Source organism: Rhinoraja longicauda, chromosome 20, assembly GCF_053455715.1.
Source record: "Rhinoraja longicauda isolate Sanriku21f chromosome 20, sRhiLon1.1, whole genome shotgun sequence".
In the NCBI taxonomy this organism is placed as follows: domain Eukaryota; kingdom Metazoa; phylum Chordata; class Chondrichthyes; order Rajiformes; family Arhynchobatidae; genus Rhinoraja; species Rhinoraja longicauda.
Window position 1 is genome coordinate 11234490 of NC_135972.1, and position 19153 is coordinate 11253642.

General features: G+C 41.5%; 1 protein-coding gene across 2 annotated transcripts in view; it reads right to left on the reverse strand.

Moving 5' to 3' along the window:
• The window catches only part of nampt1 (nicotinamide phosphoribosyltransferase 1), a 44085-nt gene that overhangs the window by 24500 nt on the left and 432 nt on the right, over nucleotides 1-19153 (reverse strand). Inside the window, exons 1-3 of one of the 2 annotated variants that reach the window (XM_078416937.1) lie at nucleotides 19021-19139; nucleotides 10948-11104; nucleotides 7610-7713 (exon numbers count right to left, since the gene is read on the reverse strand). In XM_078416937.1, the coding sequence (XP_078273063.1) occupies nucleotides 7610-7713; nucleotides 10948-11104; nucleotides 19021-19032 (273 nt within the window). In that variant the 5' untranslated portion in view covers nucleotides 19033-19139. Of the gene's footprint in view, nucleotides 1-7609; nucleotides 7714-10947; nucleotides 11105-19020; nucleotides 19140-19153 lie in introns of those variants that run through there. The other variant, XM_078416936.1, reaches the window with a different exon arrangement.

Below are 19153 nucleotides of genomic sequence, written 5' to 3' on the forward strand. Positions count from 1 at the left end.
GGACACCCAGATCTCGTTGTATGTCTCCTTTTCCTAACTTGACACCATTCAGATAATAATCTGCCTTCCTATTCCTTTCCTATAACCTCACACTTATCCACATTAAACTGCATCTGCCATGCATCTGCCCACTCACACAACCTGTCTAAGTCACCCTGCAACCTCATAGCATCTTCCTCACAGATCACACTGCCACCCAGCTTTGTGTCATCTGCAAATTTGTTAATGGTACTTTTAATCCCTTCATCCAAGTCATTAATGTATATTGTAAATAGCTGTGGTCCCAGCACCGAGCTTTGCGGTACCCCACTAGTCACTGCCTGCCATTCTGAAAGGGACCCATTTATCCCCACTCTTTGCTTTCTGTCTGCCAACCAATTTTCTATCCATGTCAGTACCCTACCCCCGATACCATGTGCTCTAATTTTGCCCACTAATTGATGTGGGACCTTGTCGAAGGCTTTCTGAAAGTCGAGGTACACCACATCCACTGGCTCTCCCCTGTCAATTTTCCTAGTTACATCCTCAAAAAATTCCAGAAGATTAGCCAAGCATGATTTCCCCTTCGTAAATCCATGCTGACTCGGAACGATCCTGTTACTGCTATCCAAATGCTCCGCAATTTCGTCTTTTATAATTGACTCCAGCATATTCCCCACCACTGATGTCAGATGTAACTGGTCTATAATTTCCCGTTTTCTCTCTCCCTCCTTTCTTAAAAAGTGGGATAACATTAGCTACCCTCCAATCCACATGAACTGATCCTGAATCTATAGAACATTGGAAAATGATCACCAATGCGTCCACAATTTCTAGAGCCACCTCCTTAAATACCCTGGGATGCAGACCATCAGGCCCTGGGGATTTATCAGCCTTCAGTTCCATCAGTCTACCCAACACCATTTCCTGCCTGATGTGAATTTCCTTCAGTTCCCCCGTCACCCTAGGATCTCTGGCCACTAGAACATCCTGGAGATTGTTTGTATCTTCCTTAGTGAAGACAGATCCAAAGTACCGGTTCAACTCGTCTGCCATTTCCTTGTTCCCCATAATAAATTCCCCTGCTTCTGTCTTCAAGGGTCCCACATTTGCCTTGACTATTTTTTTCCTCTTCACAAACCTAAAAAAGCTTTTACTATCCTCCTTTATATTATTGGCTAGCTTATCCTCATCTTTTCTCCCCATATTGCCTTTTTAGTTATCTTTTGTGGCTCTTTAAAAGAGTCCCAATCCTCTGGCTTCCCATTCTTCTTTGCTATGTTATACTTCTTCTCTTATTTTTATGCTGTCCTTGACTTCCCTTGTCAGCCACGAGTGCCTCTTACTCCCCTTAGAATCTTTCCTCCTCTTTGGGATAAATTGATCCTGCAACTTCTGCATTATTCCCAGGAATACCTGCCATTGCTGTTCCACCGTCTTTCCTGCTAGGGCCTCCTTCCAGTCAAATCCCCTTTGCTATACTGTAATATTGACACTTCCGATTTTCCCTTCTCCCTCTCAATTTGTAGAGTAAAACTTATCATATTAAGATCACTGCCTCCTAATTGCTCTTTTACCTTGAGTCCCCTTATTAGATAAGGTTCATTACACAACACTAAATCCAGAATTGCCTTCTCCCTGGTAGGCTCCAGTACAAGCTGTTCTAAGAATCCATCTCGGAGGCACTCCACAAACTCTCTTTCCTAGGGTCCATTACCAACCTGATTTTCCCAGTCTACCTACGTGTTGAAATCTCCCATAACCACCGTAGCATTACATTTGCGACATGCCAATTTTAGCTCTCGATTCAACTTGCATCCTATGTCGAGACTACTGTTTGGGGGCCTGTAGATAACTCCCATTAGGGTCTTTTTACCCTTACAATTCCTCATTTCTATCCATACTGATTCTACATCTCCTGATTCTATGTCACCCCTTGCAAGGGAGTGAATATCATTCCTTACCAACAGATCGACCTCACCCCCTCTGCCCACCTGTCTGTCTTTTCTATACGTTGTGTACCCCTGAATATTCAGCTCCCAGCCCTGGTCCTCTTGCAGTCATGTCTCTGTAATTCCCACAACATCATACTTGCCAATGTCTAACTGAGCCTCAAGCTCATCCACTTTCTTTTATACTTCGCGCATTTAAATACAACACTTTAACTATCGTTTTTCCCCTTTAGGAAGGATTCAGTAAAATTGGCCTCCACTCTCCAGAGGCAAGAATAATGTAATCCAATTGAAATGTGCAAAATCATTATGGAATTTGAAGGTAGATACAAGATAATATTTCACAGAGTTCTGGGACGAGGAGGCAGTGTCTCATAGGGAGTCACCCATTTCAAACTGAAATGAGAAGATAATTCCTCACTCAGAAGGTAATGAATATTTGGAATTTTCTACCCAGGAGGCCTAATAGGCTCACTCAAAAGAGAGCAGTTGATTTGTGAATGTTAAATGACAATCAAAGAATACTGGGATTAGAGTAGGAAAGTGGCAGTAAAAGATTAGCTCACAATTATACTAAATGGTGGGGGACAACAAAGAATAAATAGCCTGTAACTGCTTCTACTGATGATTTTAAATTCTATTTATATTGTGCTTATTGGTAAAGATTTTACCACCAAACCTTTATTGGTCACGATGTTACCACAGGCAACATTTCAAATGTGGTCACAGCTTTAATGCTACACTCCTGAGTGCGTGTGTACTTTTGCATTGGATGTTAAATTGACGTTCAATCTGATCCCACAGTTGAACCTAGATGATCACATTAGGGATGTCCAGGCTAACATTTATCTTAAATATAACTATAATGCACAGGTACAACTTCAGTAACATTACCATTTTCACATACCAGCTGTGGCTCATTTAGTAGCACTTTTCCCTCTCAACTCAGAAGGCTACAGGTTTCAGAGATGAACACAAAATCTAGACGGACAAATCTAGCCCCTCAATGCCAGAGACCCAGAGCAGAGTTTGCACAATCTCACTGTGACCATGTGGGTGTCCTCTGGGTGCTCCGGTTTCCTCCCACGCCTCAAAGATCTGCAGGTTTGCAGGTTAATTAGCCTCTGTAAAAATTGCCCCAATTGTCTATTGGGGTATTGATTGAGAATGATCAGCCATGATCACATTGAATGGTGGTGCTGGCTCGAAGGGTCGAATGGCCTATTCCTGCACCTATCGTCTATTGTCTGTATGGAGTGGATGAGAAACATCACGTCAAGAGTCTGCATGAGGTGGATAACATAGAATGAGTGTGAATGGGTGATCGATGTTCGGCAGGGACTCGGTGGGGCGAAGGGGCTGTTTCCATGCTGTAGCTCTAAATTAAGCATATTATCGAACTTAAGAATCCACCTGTCTTCTTAGACGAATACAGACGATTATGTCACTAGCCTGGCAAGGGGCAGACGGTACAGAACTGGCTGTATGGTTGACAGTGAAGCGGAAAGCTTTACAATACAGAAAGATGGTATAAGAGCGCTCTCAACGCCTAATCTTTCCTCCAGTCTTTCCATCACGTTTGGAAACTTTTATTGCTATTTATCAACATGAGGACCAAAGTTGTGCCAATGAAAGTCAAATAAGCTATTATGAGACTTAGAAACAAGAATAAAACTGTTAGAGACATCAGCCAAACCTTAGGCTTACCAAAATCAACTGTTTGGAACATCATTAAGATGAAAGAGAGCACTGGTGAGCTTACTAATCGCAAAGGCGGCAGGCCAAGGAAGACCTCCACAGCTGATGACAGAAGAATTCTCTCTAGAATAAAGAAAAATCCCCAAACACCTGTCCGACAGACGAGTTTAGCAAAACCAGCAACACTCTTCAGGAGTCAGGTGTGGATTTGTTAATGACCACTGTCTGCAGTAGACTTCATGAACAGAAATAGAGGCTACACTGTAAGATGCAAACCACTGGTTAGCCGCAAAAATAGGATAGCCAGGTTACAGTTTGCCAGGAAGTACTTAAAAGAGCAACCACAGTTCTGGAAAAAGGTCTTGTGGACAGATGAGACAAAGATTAAGTTATATCAGAGTGATGGCCAGAGCAACATATGGAGGAGAGAAGGAACTGCCCAAGATCCAGAGCATACCACCTCATCTGTGCAACACAGTGGTGGGGATGTTGTGGCCTGGGTATGTACGGCTGCTGAAGGTACTGCCTCACTTATCTTCATTAATCATAGTAGCATAATGAATTCTGAAGTGTATGGACGCATCCTATCTGGTCAAGTTCAAACAAATGCCTCAAAACGCATTAGTTGGCAGTTCATTCTACAGCAAGACAACGATCCCAAACATACTGCCAAAGCAACAAAGGAGTTTTTCAAAGCTAAAAAATGGTCAATTCTTGAGTGGTCAACTCTAGCACCTGATCAGAACCCAATTGAGCATGCCTTTTATATGCTGAAGAGAAAACTGAAGGGGACCAGCCCCCAAAACAAGCATAAGCTGAAGATGACTACAATACAGGCCTGGCAGAGAACACACCCATCAACTGGTGATGTCCATGAATCGCAGACTTCAAGCAGTCATTGCATGCAAAGGATATGCAACAAAATACTAAACATAACTACTTTCATTTACATAACATCGCTGTGTCCCAAACAATATGGTGCCCTGAAATGGGGGGACTATGTATAAACACTGCTGTAATTTCTAAATTGTGAAACCAAAATGTATATAAAAGCCCTTTATTAAAATCTGACAATGTGCACTTTAACCACATGTGATTATTTCTATTACAATTCTCAAATTGTGGAGTACAGAGGCAAATAAATAAATGATGGGTCTTTGTCCCAAACATTATGGAGGGCACTCGTTCGACGATAGCCAAGCTCTCATCTCTCTGCGGTTAGCCAACATCCCTCCAAGCATTTCCGATACGCATACTTGTTAAATGTCTTTTAAATTTCACCATTGCATTCACCTCTACAGCTTCCTCTGGCAGTTCGTTCCATATGTACACCACCCTCAGCTCCCTTAAGTCTCTCCCGTCTCATCTTAAATCTCTGCCATCTAGTTATGAACTCCTCTGCCCTGGGAAAAGACTGCAGCCATTCACTTTATCCTTGTTCCTCGTGATTATATGTACCTCCACAAGATCTCTAAGGCCTTTAGTCTCCTACGCTCCAGGGAAGAAAGCCCCAGCCTATCTAGCCTCTCCTTATAACTCAAGTTCTGTTTGCATGTTGGCATGTCTTTTCTGCACTCTCTTAATTTCATCCTTCCTACAAGCAGTGCAACAAGATCTTCACACAGTACTCCAAATGTAGTTTCAACAATGTCTTGTACAGCTGCAACATAATGTCCCAACACCAGAGTATGATACGATAGAACTTTATTTATCCCGGGAGGGAAATTGATCTGCCAATAGTCATAAAACACAAAATATATGAAATTAAAGTGACAAGTGGAAAGGATTGGGGATGTGCAAAGATTTTTTTGGGGGGGGGGGAAGGGAGTCAGTCTACCCAAGGTAGAAGGGGGAGGAGTTGTACAGTTTGATAGCCACAGGGAAGAAGGATTTCCTGTGGTGTTCTGTGCTGCATCTTGGTGGAACCAGTCTGTTGCTGAAGGTACTCCTCAGGTTGACTAGTGTCTCATGGAGGGGGTGATCTGTATTGTCCAGGATACTCCGCAGTTTGAGAAGCCAGCCTTCCTGATGAATTTGTCTATCCTATGGCGTCTGCGGCCTTCGCCCTGCTGCCCCAGCAAAGAGATGGCACTGACGACCACCGATCTGCAGCATCGTTGAAGGAGTGGAGCTTTCTCAAAAAGTACAGCCAGCTCTGTCCCTTGTGCAGGGCCTCAGTGTTCCTGGACCAGTCTAGTTTACTGTCCAGGTACACTCCAAGGTATTTGTACTCCCTGGTAAAAAGCACATCCACACCATTGATGGAGATGGAGGTGTTCCTCTCCTCCTAAAGTCCACCACTAACTCCTTAGTCTAGTCAGTGTTGAGCTGCAGGTGATTCAGCCAACACCACTCAAAGTTGTTGACTACACCTACCTACACACATTCAATACCTTGACCGAAGGCAAGCGTTCCAAAAGCTTTCTTCACCAATTGTCTACCTGTGTCCCCACGTCTAGGAAAATGCGTAACTGTATACAGAGGTCTCTCCACTCTTACACAATTCCAGGGCCCTACCATTTGCTGTGCAAGTCCCAGTCTGGTTTGATTTACAAAAATTCATCATCATACACAAGTCAAATTCTATCTACCATTTCTTGGCCCACTTCCAGAGGAGATCCAATTTTTTTGGAAACTCTGGCAGCCTCTCTCAACAGTCCACTCTCCTACTAATTTTTGGGTTGTCCGCAAATTTACTTACCATGTTAACTACATTGTGAATCAAATCATTAATATATATCTTAAAAGGAATTGTATGAACATTTGGAGCAATGACTTACAGGTTTACATACTTGATGGTGGAAAGTAAGATTAGGTTGGGAAGCTCTTATCTGATTGGCAACAATGGCCCACTTTTGTGTTTTATTTTAAGAGCAGAATAATCTCCAATGTTCCAAATAATATTTTTCCGTCAATTGAAAAATTAGTAAATGAGTATTGTTTTTTATTGCAGGCCTGTTTGTGGGAATTAATGCAACTACCCGAGTAAGTGCACTTCTTCCATTGCAAGACGGTGCAAGGAATTAATTAGGCCAGGCAGCTATGGAACATTCATGATCATGAAAAGTGCAAGTTGTCCTTTTATTGAAAAGTAAAGTTTCTTGCGCAAGTGACAGAGTACAGTCTAAGAGCTTAGTTTACGTGCCCCGTCACTAATTTTTAACCCAGTGCTTCTGCACATTCAGACGTTACATGTTTAAAGTCCATTCTTTGGTATTATCTCCAGAACAACATTAAACTTGTTTTGTTTAAAGGGAAAACTCCAAGAAATAAATCTCCACCGCATTGAAACTTCTGCGTTCAGTTTGCCCCCTGCTGCCAGAGCCCTGGAACACCGGCTCCACCTGAGCTGGCAGATCCATTCCCATAACCAACTTCTGACAGAGTTTGCAGGCACACCTCAGGCCCCTCAGTAACCTAGGCAGACCGTTCACCTGTGCTGAGACCATGACCTATGTTGGTCCGGCAAAACAGATCATTCAGAAAGGCTCTGAAGTGAAGGGCGCCGGAAAAATCAGTGGTGGACCTGTATCTGCAAATATAAATGTTTTATAGAGTGAACATCAGCAAGGACAGGTCCTTATTCTGGGCAGAATTAGGTATATTAAACACGATTGCAAATGTGCAATGCCCCCAACAAACAGCTTACTAAGCATACAACAGGGTGAACCAAAACATTTGAATACCATTGAATTCAACTGCTGTCAAAATAGATTATCTAGATTTGAATAATTAATGTTGTCACAATTCACTTTATCAAAGAGCCTAGGATGTCTACAAAATCTTGTGTATGCAAAACAATCTGTGCAAAGGTCAAGAATTGTATTCTAGTTCTACTTAAATGATTTGAGATAGGGAGGTGTGTGTGAAGCGGTTTTGGGAGCAAAAGTAAAACGGTGAATAATCAAATCAACAGCTGAAAGTTGGTTCAAATAAAAATCAATTATCTCTTGACAATTCAGTTGCGACAAGGTACCTACCTCCAGGATGTAATTCCAGCCACTTTCATTAAACACATCATGTTGAAAATGTTCCCGGTAGACCTCTTTTGCCTCTTGAATTTTTTCCTTTGTTGCAACTTTGCCTGTTAAAAAATTTAGATGAAAGCATTTTCATGTTGAGGTTGATCCAAGTGAGATTTCCAATGTACTTACGTTAAAGCTGCTGAGATCAAACCTTCAAAAACATTGCCGTACGAATAAAACATTTATTTCTAGAAAAGATCTTTTAGTACAGTGGTTTATTATAGTACTTTTTAAAAATAGTTGTCACGCTATTTTGTTCCAAGAGCTATTTCCATAATAAAATTAATAAACAGGCAGCAAAGTAAGCAGTCAAGATATTTATCACACTTAATCAGAATCATTAAATGTACAATTCAAGTTACCATATTCAAAATGAGCATAACACATGGAATGCAAATCAATATTCTGCATGAACTTCAAGACACAAACATCATTTCACAAAAATAAATCAGAATGCGCAATGATAAAAGTTAACAATAAACACTGGAGAAAAATTACAAAGCAAACTGATTGGACAAAAAGCAGATGTTTAGAATTTTAAACTTAAATGGGGAAATTTTGAGAGCATGAAAGCAAAGCTGGCAAAAGTGAACTGACAGGTTCAGGGATCAGTCAGTTGAGATGCAATGGTGCACATTTAAGAGGATCATTCAGAATACATTGATTTTTTTTGATGCAATGTAACTACTGGGTGGTGCCCGCAATGGCCGCCTCGCCAACAATCTGTCTCATCCCTTCCTTCTTTGTTGTTTTTTAGTATCTGTTAAATGTATGTTTTAGCGTTCTTTATTTTGTTTTATGCGGGGGGTGGGGGGAGGATGGGGGAAATGTTTTTTTAATCTCTTACCTCGACGGAGATGTAATTTTTTCCCGTATCGTATCTCCGTCTGAACATCGTGGAGCTGGCGGCCTCTGCTAGAGACCGACTTCGGGAGTTCCAACCGCAGGAGCCTGCAGACTTAACATCGTGGTGCTCACGGTCCCTGGTTAGGGACCGACTTAGAGAGCTCCAAGCTGCAGGAGCTTCGACTGCTCCGACCGCGGGGGCTTCGATCGCCCCGACAGCAGATGGTTAGACTGCCCCGACCGCAGGAGAATAAAGAGTAAGAGGATTAGACTTTATTGCCTTCCATCACAGTGAGGAATGTGGGGAATCCGCTGTGGTGGATGTTTATATTAACTTTTGTGTAGTTGTGTGTCTTATTGGTTTTTTTGTATGGCTGTATAGTAATTCGAGTTTCACTGTACCTTAATTGGTCTATGTGACAATAAACAAACCTTTGAACTCATAGTAGACAGAGATGCAATGGAAGGGTATTATTCTGGCCAGAGGTCTGTGACCAGTGGAGTTCGGCAATGGACAGTGAAATAGCAAATGAGGTTTCATCTTATGGTGTTGAACTTTAAGGGGTAAATGCAAGAGGAAGATATATAGTTGATGGCAAGACCCTTGGTGTTCATGTCCATAGCTCCTTAAAAGTGGCAATACAAGTATTTAGAGTGGTAAAGGCGTATGGCCTGCTTGCCTTCATCTGTCAGGGCCTTGAATACAAGAGTCAGTTATATTGCAGTAAGTTATATTGCAGTATCATAGGACTTTGGTTAGACCACATATGGAACATTGTGGGCAGTTATGGTCACCTCATTACTGGATGTGGAAGTTTTGGAGAGGATGCAGAAGTAGTTTAACAGAATGATGCCTGGATTAGACTATTACCTACAAAGAGGATCAACAAACTCCGATTGTTTTCTCTGGAACATCAGAGGTTGAGAGGAGACCCGCAGAAGTATATAAAATTATGAGAAGCATAGATATGGTAGACAGTCAGATCCTTTATCGCTGGGGTATAAATGTTAAGGACCACATAGCTTTAAGGTGAGAGGGGCAAAGTTTAAAGATGTTTGGAGCATTAAAAAAAAGAGTGGTGGGCGTCAAGAATGCGTCGTCAGGGGCGGTGGAGGAGGCAGGTATGATAGTAGCATTTAAGAGAGTTTTAGATAGACACATGGAATTGCAGGTAATGGCGAGGCATGGATCTCATGCAACAGAGATAGGTATAACGGCATCAGGTTCATCATGGACAATGTAGGCCAAAGGTGCAGGAAGGATCTGCAGATATAAAATCATCCTAAAAGTCACTACTGCATTATCTGCTGCCATAGTCACCCCTGATCCTGACCCTTCCAGTGGTGCTGGCGGAAACAGATCTTGCTACCCAATTAGTGCCAGGACCTGCCAGGATTAGAATCATAGGCAGTGATGTGGGAAGGAATTGCAGATGCTGGTTTACACCAAACATAGACACAAAATGCTGGAGTAACTCAGCAGGACAGGCAGCATCTCTGGAGAGAAGGAATGGGTGACATTGTCTCAAGGGTGTCGACCCAGCATTTTGTGTCTACCTTATGTGGGCCAAAGGACCACTCTACTGTTCTATATAGTGACAGCACTCTGGGGACTTATCATGATGTGGCAAATCATATAGCAAGTTCCTGTGTTCTGCACTTCTACAGTTATGCCTTGAAATCTAAGACACACTCCACGTTCGCAGGCTACGATATAGCCTCAACTACTGTACTTGATTGCAATAAGCTAAACAAATATGGTTTATTTCTAAAAAAGGAAGCTATGGTAAGAGGTCTTAAAAATGATTAAAGTTTAGTTTGATCCGATCGAGGAACTATGTTATAATTTGTGGCAAAGCAAACAATGCAAGGCCATCAAATAAATCAAGAAACAAAACTACAGATGCTGGAAATCTATAATAAATTAAAAGGAACTTAGATTTTTATAGCAAAATACAAGGAGATTCCTGGGGAGCTAGTAAATAACCTATCTTAGATACGCAGCAACCACCCAGCTACATTAATCCCACTTATATTCTCACATTATCAACACCTCCTTCCCCCCCAATAATTTATAATACTCGCCTACACACTAGGGCCAGTTTCCAGTGGCCAATTAACCTACCAACTCGCATATCTTTGGGATAAAGCTGAAACTGAAGCACCTGGAGAAAAACTTCATGTGGCCACAGGAGAAAAACCTGCAAAATCCACACAGATAGCACTGGAGGTCAGGATTAAACCCAGGTCCCTGGCACGTGAGGCAGTGGCTCCAATACCTGCATCTCTGAACAGCCAATTAAGATTGCTAATCTGAGTGCAACTGGAAAAATAAAGTCACCTCCCACAGAGTTAAACCAAGAGACTATAATATATACACACACACACACACACAGGTTTAAAAAACATTTCACAGACTTGACAAAATCATGTTTCAAAAGCCATACCTGCTAAATATTTCTTCAGAATGTACTGCAAACCATAAAAGACAGTTTCGTCATATTGCACCTTGTTGGATTTAATATTTTCTGTCCTTTTTTCACGACATTCAAAGTAAGAATAGACCTTGGTTGTATTAGGTGGGTATTGCTGATAGTGAGTCACCTATGGATGCAATGGAAGACAGTAAATACAGTATTTACCCATTACAAATACAAAATCAATACAAAGTACAAAATTAAGAAAATAAATTGAGTCAAAAAAGTGTGTTACTTTTATGAAAAGAAGAAATGTTGCACCAAGTACTCCCCCCTGATAGAGAATATCTTTGGATTCAGAGCTATCACTCCTTACAATTTCATATTAAATTTACAACATAAAAGTAAAGAGGTTCGTCTGCAGTTGTATAGGGCCCTGGTAAGACCACATCGGAAGTATTGTGTACAGTTTCGGTCTCCGAATTTGAGGAAGGACATCCTTGTAATTGAGGCAGTGCAGCGTAGGTTCACAAGATTGATCCCAGGGATGGCGGGACTGTCATTTGAGGAAAGATTGAAAAGACTAGGCTTGTATTCACTGGAGTTTAGAAGGATGAGAGGGGATCTTATAGAGACAAGCTAGATGCAGGAAAAATGTTCCCAACGTTGGGGAAGTTCAGAACCAGGGGCCACAGTCTTAGAGTAAAGGGGAGGCCATTTAAAACTGAGGTGAGAAGGAACTTTTTCACCCAGAGAGTTGTGAATTTCTGGAATTCTCTGCCATAGAGAGCAGTGGAGGCCAAATCACTGGATGAATTTAAGAGAGTTAGATGGAGCTCTGGGGGGCTAGTGGAATCAAGGAATATGGGGAGATGTTGGGCATAGGTTACTGATTGTGGATGATCAGCCATGATCACAATGAATGGTGGTGCTGACTCAAAGGGCCAAACGGCCTCCTCCTGCACCTATTTTCTATGTAACATAACAGATGCCAAAAATAAAATGAAGCAAAGTTCACAACCTCTCCCTCAATGTTAGCAAATAAAAGAGGTGGTCAACACTTTCAGGAAGCGGGTTGGAGTACTTTAGCTTAATTTAGTTACAGAGGTACAGTAAAAAGCTTTTGTTGTGTGCTATCCAATCAGCGGAAAGACTATATATGATTATAATCGAGCCATCCAGTGTACAAATATAGGAGAAAGGGAATTATCTTTAGTGCAAGATAAAGTCCAGTAAAGTCCAATTAAAGATTGTCTGACGGTCTCCAATGAGATTCACTAAAACTCAATTCCTCAAGGGGTTACCCTATTGCTAATGTATGCCTACTTTCAATTGACCAGAGCTTCCATATCTTCCCTCATCCGGGGCTCCCTACTCCTGCCAGCCTTGACCTTCACTCGAACAGGAACATTCTGGCTGTGAACCCACATCAAATCACATTTAAAACCCTCCCATTTACCAGATGATCTTTTACTTGCAAATAACACCTTCTGAAAACCCCGGCCTACTACCGTCAAATTGATTAGTTTGTCCCAAAACTCCCATTCCTTTCCATAACTATTTTAAAACAGTGTGTCAACCACAAGAGATCCCTTTGAATAATGTGGAAGATCAACAAAATGTGATTTGTAATGCAATAGTTCCGAAATATTTCATCTAACGAGTAATGTTTGGCATGGTATTTAATGTTGAACAAATCCGATCATTAAAAGACCAATTTAATGCCATCACCCAGCAAATAACTGGCGACAGATGGGTGATAGTCACTAAATTGCAAAAATAAACTTAAAAGCCAGCAGCTCAGAAGAACAATAATGATAATCTTGGAAGATCCAATGACTGGCAGTGTTTAGAGACTTATTCTGTGCCTCAGCCAGTTTTAAGTATTTTTAAATCCAGTAGGTCCCAAAACAATCAATCAGATCAGTGGCCTTAATGCAGTGAGAGATGTATAAACATTAAAAAGAACAGGTTTTATTTCACTCACTCTGAACTTGTGGATAATGTGATTTTACAGAGGACAGCAGAGAATCGGAGGCTTTTTCTGATGTTGCTTCTTGAAGTTGGGTACAGAAATCGGAGCGAAATGCAAAGGTCAGAAATTGCTGCCAACTCATCATTGACCGGCATGGCATGTGTGATATTACCGTTTCAAGATCCACCACGATAGATTTGCATTTCTAAACTTGCCAGCTCCTTAATAGCAAAGCCCTAAGCTGTGGCTGGGCCTTGCATGATAAAATTAAGAGACAGAAATTAATGGAAAATATTAACTATACTTTGCCATTAATAAATCCCTTCCTTGCAATTGTTCCCCTTCAGTCAAATGAATGGATTCGCTGTCCCTAGATCCACTTGAATACTAGGAAATTACTGCAAATTTAGACAGACAATAGGTGCAGGAGTAGGCCATTCGGCCCTTCAAGCCAGCACCTCCATTCAATATGATCATGGCTGATCATTCTCAATCAGTACCCCATTCCTGCCTTCTCCCCATACCCCCTGACTCCGCTATCCTTACGAGCTCTATCTAGCTCTCTCTTGAATGCATTCAGAGAATTGGCCTCCACTGCCTTCTGAGGCAGAGAATTCCACAGATTTACAACTCTGACTGAAAAGGTTTTTCTTCATCTCCGTTCTAAATGGCCTACCCCTTATTCTTAAACTGTGGCCCCTGGTTCTGGATTCCCCCAACATTAGAAGCATGTTTCCTGCCTCTAGCATGTCCAACCCCTTAATAATCTTATATGTTTCGATAAGATCCCCTCTCATCCTTCTAAATTCCAGTGTATACAAGCCTAGTCGCTCCAGTCTTTCAACATATGACAGTCCCGCCATTCCGGGAATTAACCGAGTAAACCTACGCTGCATGCCCTCAATAGCAAGAATATCCTTCCTCAAATTTGGAGACCAAAACTGCACACAGTACTCTAGGTGCGGTCTCACTAGGGCCCTGTACAACTGCAGAAGGACATCTTTTCTCCTATACTCAACTCCTCTTGTTATGAAGGCCAACATTCCATTGGCTTTCTTCACTGCCTGCTGTACCTGCATGCTTTCTTTCAGTGACTGATGCACGAGGACACCAAGATCTCGTTGTACGTCCCCTTTTCCTAACTTGACACCATTCAGATAATAATCTGCCTTCCTATTCTTACCACCAAAGTGGATAACCTCACACATCCACATTAAACTGCATCTGCCATGCATCCGCCCACTCACACAACCTGTCGAAGTCACCCTGCAACCTCATAGAATCTTCCTCACAGTTCACACTGCCACCCAGCTTTGTATCATCTGCAAATTTGCTAATGGTACTTCTAATCCCTTTATCCAAGTCATTAATGTATATTGTAAATAGCTGCAGTCCCAGCACCGAGCCTTGCGGTACCCCACTAGTCACTGCCTGCCATTCTGAAAGGGACCCATTTATCCCCACTCTTTGCTTTCTGTCTGCCAACCAATTTTCTATCCATGTCAGTACCCTACCCCCAATAACATGTGCTCTAATTTTGCCCACTAATCTCCTATGTGGGACCTTGTCGAAGGCTTTCTGAAAGTCAAGGTACACTACATCCACCGGCTCTCCCCTGTCAATTTTCCTAGTTACATCCTCAAACAATTCCAGAAGATTAGTCAAGCATGATTTCCCCTTCGTAAATCCATGCTGACTCGGAAAGATCCTGTTACTGCTATCCAAATGTTCCGCAATTTCGTCTTTTATAATTGACTCCAGCATCTTCCCCACCACCGATGTCAGACTAACTTGTCTATAATTTCCTGTTTTCTCTCTCCCTCCTTTCTTAAAAAGTGGGATAACATTAGCTACCCTCCAATCCACAGGAATTGATCCTGAATCTATAGAACATTGGAAAATGATCACCAATGCGTCCACGATTTGTACTCCACTGTTGGCTCCACAGAAACCCTAAACTTGCTAGGAACAAATGTGCACAGCAAACGTTGGCACTTCCTTGCAATACTCAGAACCAGAATCATACCACACAATCTTTCTTCAGATGGAAACATCGGACACGATTGCCAAAGATCACTTATGCACTGGCTTCTTTAGTATATCAAACGTAAAAAGAACGAACCTTTAAACAATTGCCCCCTTCTGAAAATTTCTGCCACTGGCCCACTCCCTGGAGATGTGATGCTTTTCACTCAATCTACAAGACCCGAATAATATCAGCCAAAAATAGTTATTGGGAAGTGTGGAACCCATCCAACTACTGATTTACCATTAACCAGGGGACTCTAAATGAGGAAGGGTCCTGTACGAAATCTATCCATGTTCTCCAGAGATGCGCCCTGACCTGCTGAGTTACACCTGTGCTGTGTGTCTTTCTTCAACCCCCTCTGAAGCTTTTGCCATCTGTCCCAGGGGAACAAACAATTGCAACTTTCCTTAGCTGCGTAAAGACACTTCACTGTTTGAAATTGTAATCTAGCTTTCTAAATGTAGATTTTGGGACAGGACCATTCTTCAATTGGAGTCCTCGGGTGACTTGTAAATCAGTAGTTGGAATAGATTCCACACTTTCCAAGAACAATGAGCTCAAAATGGTCTGTATTCCAAAAATGAACTAGAGGGTATGAATGATAGATGTCCACCACTCCACATCCATAAACCGGGATCAAACTAACAGCTTTCACAAATCATAACTTTATTCTCGGGGGGGGGGGGGGGGGGGGGTGTAGAAGAGAGATACGCGCGAGCTCCAATTTAAACCGTCAGTTTGCAAGTAAAAAGTTGAATATTTCTCAGATCATAAAACCCCTTGATTAAACAGTTCTTTGTATACAAACATTTATCAACATTTGGCATCAGATACGCAGGTCAAATTGGCGATCAAAGGATACCCAGTATATTCTTTCTATGTTACCAAAAGTAAGTATACAATGATAAACAATTTGGGAAATGCTCGTGACAGTTTAAACACATTTTTAAAGATATCCTCCCCAGAGCAGGAGTTGCAAATCAAATCAAGTGGAATGAACCTCGTAATTAAACTGTCAAACAATTGACAATTCGCAGCCTCGGGGAACCTTGGATGGCAAGAGGTGATAAATTTGGTCAGAATGAAAGAGGAAGTATAGTGCCCTCCATACTGTTTGGGAGATAAATAATCATTTATTTATTTGCCTCTGTACTCCACAATTTGAGATTTGTAATAGAAAAATAATCACATGTGGTTAAAGTGCACATTGTCAGATTTTATTAAAGAGTATTTTTATACATTTTGGTTTCACCATGTAGAAATTACAGCTGTGTTATTTTTTTGCATAGTCCCCCAATTTCAGGGCACCATAATGTTTAGGACACATGCCTTCACAGGTGTTTGTAATTGCTCAGGTGTGTTTAAATGCCTCCTTAATGCAGGTATAAGAGAGCTCTCCGTACATAGCCTTTCCTCCAGTCTTTCCACCACCTTTGGAAACTTTTATTGCTGTTTATCAACATGAGGACCAAAGTTCAGCCAATGAAAGTCAAAGAAGTCATTATGAGATTGAGAAACAAGAATAAAACTGTTAGAGACATCAGCCAAACCTTCAGCTTACCAAAATCAACTGTTTGGATCATCATTAAGAAGAAAGAGAGCACTGGTGAGCTTACTAATCGCAAAGGGACTGGCAGGTCCAAGAAGACCTCCTCAGCTGATGACAGAAGAATTCTATAATAGAGAGAATTCTATTATAAAGAAAAATCCTCAAACAGCTGTCCGACAGATCAGAAACATTCTTCAGGGGTCAGGTGTGGATTTGTCAATGACCACTGTCCGCAGAAGACTTCATGAACAGAAATACAGAGGCTACACTGTAAGATGCAAACCACTGGTTAGCTGCAAAAATAGGATGGCCAGATTACAGTTTGTCAAGAAGTACTTAAAAGAGCAACCACCGTTCTGGAAAAAGGTCTTGTGGACAGATGAGACGAAGATTAACCTATATCAGAGTGATGGCAAGAGCAAAGTATGGAGGGGAGAAGGAACTGCCCAAGATCCAAAGCATACCACCTCATCTGTGAAACACGGTGGTGAGGGTGTTTTGGCCTGGGCATGTATGGCTGCTGAGAGTACTGGCTCACTGATCTTCATTGATGATACAATTGCTGATGGTAGTAGCATAATGAATTCTGAAATGTACAGAAACATCCTATCGGCTCAAGTTCAAACAAATGCCTCAATAGACAATAGGTGCAGGAGTAGGCCATTCAGCCCTTCGAGCCAGCACCGCCATTCAATGCGATCATGGCTGATCACTCTCAATCAGTACCCCGTTCCTGCCTTCTCCCCATACCCCCTCACTCCGCTATCCTCAAGAGCTCTATCCAGCTCTCTCTTGAAAGCATCCAACGAACTGGCCTCCACTGCCTTCTGAGGCAGAGAATTCCACACCTTCACCACTCTGACTGAAAAAGTTCTTCCTCATCTCCGTTCTAAATGGCCTACCCCTTATTCTTAAACTGTGGCCCCTTGTTCTGGACTCCCCCAACATTGGGAACATGTTTCCTGCCTCTAATGTGTCCAATCCCCTAATTATCTTATATGTTTCAATAAGATCCCCCCTCATCCTCAAAACTCATTGGCCGGCGGTTCATTCTACAGCAAGACAATTATCCCAAACATACTGTTAAAGGAACAAAGGTGCTTTTCCAAAGCTAAAAAGTGGTCAATTCTTGAGTGACCAAGTCAATCAACCGATCTGAACCCAATTCAGCTTGCCTTTGATGTACTGAAGAGAAAACTGAAGGGGACTAGTCCCCAAAACAAGCATGAACTAAAGATGGCTGCAATACAGGCCCGGCGGAGCATCGCCAGGGAAAACTCCCTGCAACTGGTGATGTCCATGAATCATAGACTTCAAGCAATCATTGCATGCAAAGAATATGCAACAAAATACTAAACATGACTACTTTCATTACATGACATTGCTGTGTCCCACACATTATGGTACCCTGAAATGGGGGGACTATGTATAAACATTGCTGTAATTTCTACATGGAGAAACCAAAATGTATAAAAATGGCTTTTATTAAAATCTGACAATGTGCACTTTAAATTCCAGCAATGAAATTTAAGTTTCTTGACTCAATTAAGCATTCTGGATGTGGCTAAATGAATCCCTCGTGGAGACAAAAATACCAGCGAAAAATTAGACTTGCATGTCAGAAATTTGTATTTCCCTTTACAACACCAAGTGTGCTTTAAATCCCCTCAAAAGGGCTTTGAATTGTCAATCCAATCCTACACACAAAATAACAAGTGACAGTGATGAGAGAGCATCTATATTGAGCAAATGACGAGGAAACAAAGTAAATTGGTATTTGAGCTATTTTCCAAAAATGCATTATTACACTTTAATATTGTAAAGTCGTGAGAATTAAACAGAAGGAATTAAAAATTATGTGCAAATTAATAATCCCATGCTATGAATAAATGAAAGGCATAACATGTGGGTTGAAATAAAGATACTTTAAACTGTTGACAAATACATTTCAAACTGATGCGGGTTCACCCATAACGTTTATATTTTGTATGTTAAATAAAATGTGCTAAAACAGAAATACTGTCTCCGCATGGCATGTGACAGGATTTTAATTCGAAAACAATGTAGTCCGAATGAAAATGTAGCAAATAATCAGTATATAAAACAAAGTCAAACATTGCCACGGTTTAAAGATCGATTGAACCATCAAGAGTATTGATGGTTGTACCATTTATTTTACCCCAATTCAGAAAGACGATGAGACTACTTAAAAAAGGGCAGGGTTTCCAATTCCTACGTGCCCAGTTGTACTCGACCCACATGGAAAAAAGTTGCCTAACCGAAATTCCGAATAATATCCTCACTCAGCGACACAAGTGAGTAACTTTCGTTTTGTGTCATTCAAGTTCAGCTGCCCCAGAGATTGCAAACCGTAGTCCTCGAAAAACAGGCAATAATAACGAATAATATCACACACACATAGACAGAAAATAAAAGAACAGCCAGAGGATCAGGCAGCATTTGTGGAGGGAAAAACCTGTAAACAGGAAACATTTCGGGCCGGGACCCTAATTCAATACATGTTATGCTACAATAATCATTTTCCTCTACCATCATATTCATTATGAAAGCGAGTTACAGGAAATTGTAATTCAGTAATCTGGAGCTTTCGGTTTTGATTCCCCGGCTCCATCTGGTTCCTCTTATTCATTGAAACACGTCAACATGGAGTAGCAGCGGTCGT